The sequence below is a fragment of the Sphaeramia orbicularis genome, chromosome 3, assembly GCF_902148855.1.
Source record: "Sphaeramia orbicularis chromosome 3, fSphaOr1.1, whole genome shotgun sequence".
NCBI classification, from domain to species: domain Eukaryota; kingdom Metazoa; phylum Chordata; class Actinopteri; order Kurtiformes; family Apogonidae; genus Sphaeramia; species Sphaeramia orbicularis.
Window position 1 is genome coordinate 19,565,156 of NC_043959.1, and position 5,812 is coordinate 19,570,967.

General features: G+C 36.6%; 1 protein-coding gene across 1 annotated transcript; it reads right to left on the minus strand.

Annotated features, from left to right (window-relative positions):
• Positions 1-242: 242 nt before the first annotated feature.
• LOC115416908 (solute carrier family 22 member 18-like) lies at positions 243-4,671 on the minus strand. Its single transcript, XM_030130779.1, has 5 exons — positions 4,618-4,671; positions 3,598-3,698; positions 3,409-3,510; positions 1,622-1,742; positions 243-557 (listed from the first exon to the last, which is right to left on the minus strand). The coding sequence occupies exons 2-5, from the start codon at positions 3,682-3,684 to the stop codon at positions 370-372; spliced, it is 498 nt and encodes a 165-aa protein (XP_029986639.1). The 5' UTR covers positions 3,685-3,698; positions 4,618-4,671; the 3' UTR covers positions 243-369.
• Positions 4,672-5,812: the final 1,141 nt, after the last annotated feature.

The window sequence follows — 5,812 nt, forward strand, 5'->3', positions numbered from 1 at the left end:
AGTGACTTTCTTCTTCTCCAAAAGCTTTACTCTTCTTTGTGGTATTCCTTCCAGCATGTTAATTAAGAGCAGCGCTCTCTAGTGGATTGATTGAGAAGCGCTCATTCCAATGCACTGGATGCACAGAAGTATGAAGGCAGCGGTGCTAGACACTGTTTGAAACAATAAACCTATTTATGTGCGTAAAGTGAACATGAGAGCCTTAAGGCTGCAGGGTGAATACATGAAGCTGTTATTGTCAAAGTTGCTGGTGATACATAATGTGCAGCTAATGAGTTTGCCTCTTCTGGTAAACTCGTCCAAGTCCTGTGAATATATACGACTGTAGAACTGGTGTGTTTTTGTATCGGTTCTTATTATGGCTGTATTTTATTTCTTTTCCTCGCTGGTTTTCTTGTGCGGACGCAGCAGCAGGAACATGAACACTGCAGCGTTCACCACGAACTGGATGAACCCGATGGAGGAAACGCCAAAGTTGACATAGAGGAAACCGCCGACGGTCGGCCCGACAGTACGAAGCAGAGACTGAACGGATGCACAGAGGCCGAGCATTGTCCCTGAAAACAGAACAGAACCAGGAACAAACCATTAGAGACGTTAACTGGTCTGAACAGGGTCCTCTGCTGGTCTTTCTACATGAATCTGTTCCAGTGGATTGAAATTATTTTAAGGTGGCGAAGATTATAAATTAAACTTCATCCTGCTTCTTCTCCAATGTTGGACTTTCTTTTATATAATCCTTTTGTTGATTGGTTTTAATGCAAATTCGAAATAAATAAATACACAAACAAATTATTTTAATTAGAAAAGTGAGAAATGAGTGAAATTAGGAGCTAATTCATGGTTTTCAGTCACAAAACCTTCAAGGACAAAACCCAGATTCCTCATGAACATGACTGGACACTATTCATTCATTACTGTTTCTCTTCAGTTTGATGCTGCCATTTCTTTTTTAACCCATAAAGACCCAAACAGCCACTGGTGACACAAACCATCTACCATCTACTGATCTCAACTGTTTAATACCTGTTGATCCACTAATCCTATCAATACATATAAATAATTGGTGTAAAATAAAGTTATTCATCTTTTCATAGTCATCAGATATGACCCATTTGGACGTTCAGAGGCTCCGTAGTTACCGTGGAAACACCATCATCTTCTCCAACTTTGATTCACCAGTAAAACCCATGGAGTTGGATCAATGACAGTGGATGGACACACTTGTTTTTACATTCAGTTAGCAATATCTTTGCTGGAAAAGTAACTTTTTCTTCGTGTTCTCTGCTTTCATATAATTTAACAAAGTAGAAAGAATATTTTACAGTAGAAAGAACAGAAATAAACACAGCTGTAAAAGATCAAGATAATTCTAAAGTATGTAATCTAAAAGTATTGATAAAAAACAAAAATGATGCAGTAAAAAATTGACAAGGCTACATTTTAGATCAGTAGATGTGTTTAACCTGTTTTAGTCTCTGGGGGTTAAAGGTTAACTCACTTTATTATCCATGTGCAGAAACTTACCCATAATACCCACAGCATTAGCATTAGCATCGAGTACACTGAGGAGCATTGACGGAGCTCATCATCTACGTGTGGATCAGCTGATGGAGCTCACCTGTGTCGGAGGACGGGACGCTCTTGGTGAGGATGCTGTCTGTGATGACATTAAACACACTGAGCGAAAACATCATGGGCACCACGGTGACGCAGAACTGGAACACATTCTGCATGTAGGCCTGCAGACGATTCAGGAGAAACATGGGTTTATATTAGAGGACAGTTGGTTCATCGATAACAAATGGACAGAAGTCAAAAAAGCAAACATCCACACAACACATGACTAGTGGAGTGAAGGTTTTATACTTCAATGAGAAAGTTAGCAGCAGGCGGCTAGTTAGCATGTAGGTCCAGTTAGCTTAGCTCAAAACTGACATGATATTCTACTGAACTAAACATTGACCACATGCACCAGGTGTCCATGGCTCCATATCTACATGTCATCCACTCGTCACTGCAGAGCGTTATTTATAATGTGGACATTGAACCAAGCACTGTTTCTTTGAATTATCACCACTTTAATATCATATTAATCTGGGCGTGGCTGTTCCAAATGTCTCCATTAAAGGTTAAAAGTGGTTAAATGGTTAGCTAGCCTTATTATCCCCATAGGGTCATTTGGTCTCTACATTTTACCCTAACACTGGTCTACCAGTAAAATGCTTCCAGAATAAAAGTAACTCAACTTTACCAAATTTGAGTCACTAATAAAGAAAACTTCAGTCCAAAGTGCTAGTTGGTTGTAGTTTCACAGATACAGCCTTTGGTCAAAATGTGAAATTCTGAGAATTAATGAGAGAATGAGTTTTATTCAAAGGGCATGTTTGTCTCAGATCTACTTGATCTACTTCAAAACAGTGTCTGCACATGACAATACATTCACTTTACAGGTTCTATCAGTGGAACATTTATAAATCTACTGTATAAATGTACATAAACCAACATATTTGTGGAATACTTGGCAGTTCTTCTCAGGTCAACTGGACTGATTTAGCTTTTTGAAAACATTTCTTCTTATCCAAGAAACTTCTGGCCTGAGAAGAACTACCAAGAAGAATGATGACCTGGGCAAATGAGAACCTACACAGACATCTACAATAACACACCATCATATATATTGAAAACATGAGCTAATAACCAGCACTTTGGTCATTTGTTTCTGATTCATTTTATTAAATTATGTAAGATTTGGTACATTTAATGTCTGATGCAGATATTTTCTAAGAAATTGTAGAGCACACAGCACTTAGCATTAGCATTAGCGCACATTAGGAGCAGTGAAGCACTGAAGGCATTCAGGGACCGACTCCAGATCTTCATCAGTACCCCAGCAAAGAGCAATAACAGAATTAACCCTCTGGTATCTGGGTGAGCGTATTATACACACTTTGCACTTCATGTTATAAAAGGTCATATTATTTTTCACAATATGTATTTGGTCAGAATTCAAATTGTTATGCAAGATTTTTAAAATTCTGACCCAGCCGTGAAAATCAGACCATTGCAAACGATGGAAAATTGTCTGAAAAATATTTTTGAAATTACCACAGTGCTGTGCAGATCATGGGCTCTCAGTGGTTATGAGGGGCCTCTTACCACAGGGTTAAGCAGTATGAAATATTTTTTTTTAACGGAAAAAAAGAGTAAACTGGAGGAAATTCACACAGCAAGAAGAAAACAGGTAAATTCAACACAGAAAAGTCTTGATGATGTGAGTGGAAGTCCAAACTACTACACCATCAAACTTAATGAACTGATGAAAAAGTACCCATGTGGGATAAAAAACATGGACAAGCTTTTATAAATCGACTGGTGAGTTGTGAGTGAATCGACGTCTGCACATACCTGAGCCAGTCCAACCAAAGCAGCGACTGCAATGGACAGATTGAGCAGAGAGTTCTCAGAGAACCTGGCGGTGAGTCGACCGATCACCCCTCCCTGAATGACCTGGACACAGACACACCCTGTTGGATTTCACACCATCTCAGCCTTAAAACATCTGTGTTCATTCTGTTTTAAATGATAATCACTGACCATTTGGACGATTCCAAAGTAAGCCATCAGGTACCCGTTCTGCTCCGGCTGCAGCTTAAAGAACTCCAGTGCGATGATGGAGAACATCACCTGGAAAATACCTGGAAAACACCAAGGAGAGCCAAAACATTCTCAGACAAATGTTATTGTTTCAAAATGCTCTGTATTTTAGAAACTAGAACATGTTCTAACTTGTCTTTGATGTCTTGTAAATGATTTCAACAGTTATCTTTTAGGATGTTAATCTAAGTTGTGTTTTAATAAACCTGTCTTTTCAACCTTTCATACAATGACAACTCTGGAAATTACACCCAACATTACACTTTTAACCAAATTTGATTTAAACCCTTTTACAGTTACTGATGCTTTACAAAAGGTTTATGGCAGGGGTGTCAAATATGCAGCCCATGGGCCAAAACCAGCCCACCAAAAGGTCCAGTCTGGCCCATGGGATGAATTTGTAAAGGTTCCACATACAGACCAATATGAACTCAATTAAAATAATAGAATAATAACCTAGAAATAAAGACTACATTTTTTTTTTAGTTTAATGTGAAAAAAAATTAAACTATGCCTATAAAACTCCAACTTTTCCCCGTTTTAGTGCAAAAAATAACATTAAATAATGAAAATATTTACATTTACTTAGAGGAAACATCAGAAATTTAACAACCTGATGTTTTACTGAAGGAGAGTCAGAGAGTAACCTCCTCCTCCTCCTTCCAAATAAGTTAATAAATCCAGTTTATTTGTTTTTATACTGTTATTTTCTTTCAACTCCACTTTTTCTGATTTAAAAATCCTTAAAAAAAGGATTTTTGGGTGTTTTTTTGGGGGTTGAAACAGATTAATTCAATTTCACTTCATTTTAATGGGGAAAACTGATTTGTAAATCGCAAAAAGAGCTCAGTCATGGAACAAATTAAACTCGTGCTGCGAGGTTTCAGTGTATCTGTATCCATAAATATGAACATGTAGAAGACAGTCAGATGTTGGTTCATTACTCTTCTCCAGACTCACCTGAGGGTAAACCTGCAATAATTTTCACAGTGAAAGTGGGAGCCACGCCTGGAAACTTCACAGCCTTGTGATTTCACCCATATTGAATATGGATTTGTTTTTATTTTCACCTGTGGAGAATCCAGAGAGAAGAAAAGATAAAGTTAAGAAGGTCACCAGGTTAAACGGCAGAAAAAACACAAATAGTCAAATAAAATGCATAATAACATTCACTGTTACATTTATGGGTCTGGGACCTTATTTCAAATTCATCACCATTGTATTTAAAACATCTACTATCTGATTTCAGCATCATCAGAGTAAAAATTAAAAATATATGAAGTATATTATTGAGTGTAAGGTCATCTAAAGGCCCAAGAATAATAAATTAATAATAATATATTTCATTTATATAGTGGTTTTGATCCAAGTGCTTTACAACACAGCAACAACAAAAGAGCAACAGCACAGTAAAAACAGATTCAATAAGATAAAATAAGACAAATAAAAAGTTCTAAATAAATATGATTCCAGTAAAAGAAAAAGAACAAGTTAAGATCAGAGTAACACCAAAAGACTAAGAACAACAGTAAAGAAGTGGGTCTATAGCTTTGCTTTAAATACCTCTACAGAACCTGTGCGTCTGATATCGAGGCGTAAACTGTTCCACAGAGCTGGTGATTGAAAAGAAAAGGCCCGCCCACCGACAGCCTTTTTATAAGACAGAGATTTGTGGTTCTCTCAGACCAGGTAAACTACACAGGTTTAATGTATGAGTCATTAAACAGTTGATAAATTCCCTCCTCACATCAGGATATTTGTCAAAACATGATCTGATAAGAGACCAGACGCTTTATGGCATTAGTCACACATGTTACATAAGGTGGTTTAACCCACACCTTTTGGTTTTACTCCTGAAATGTTTGAAGTATTAAAGGAAAAGCAATTCACATCATATTAAAGACTGGATTTAGATTTCCACCTTATTACCACATAATTATAATTACACACAACAATCGTTTTTGCACATTTATTATGTATATTTCTTTTAATTATTATATTGATATTTGTGTAGTATATACTGAAAAACTGCTGCTGTAAATGTGTTTAATAGAGTGTTTTAATATGTGTATTTGGTGTATGTATATAAATGTATGTTTGTGTGTGTATATCAAGGTTATAATAGTTTTAGATTTTTCATGATAGTTTCTTTTAA

Bases quoted from the DNA above. Each gene is read 5' to 3' on its own strand.
- LOC115416908 (XM_030130779.1), bottom strand. From the start codon at position 3,684: ATGTTCTCCATCATCGCACTGGAGTTCTTTAAGCTGCAGCCGGAGCAG. The intron at 1,743-3,408 runs GTATGTGCAGAC...AATCGTCTGCAG, and splicing joins CTTTGGTTGGACTGGCTCAG to GCCTACATGCAGAATGTGTT. The intron at 558-1,621 runs GTGAGCTCCATC...TTCTGTTTTCAG, and splicing joins CGTCCCGTCCTCCGACACAG to GGACAATGCTCGGCCTCTGT.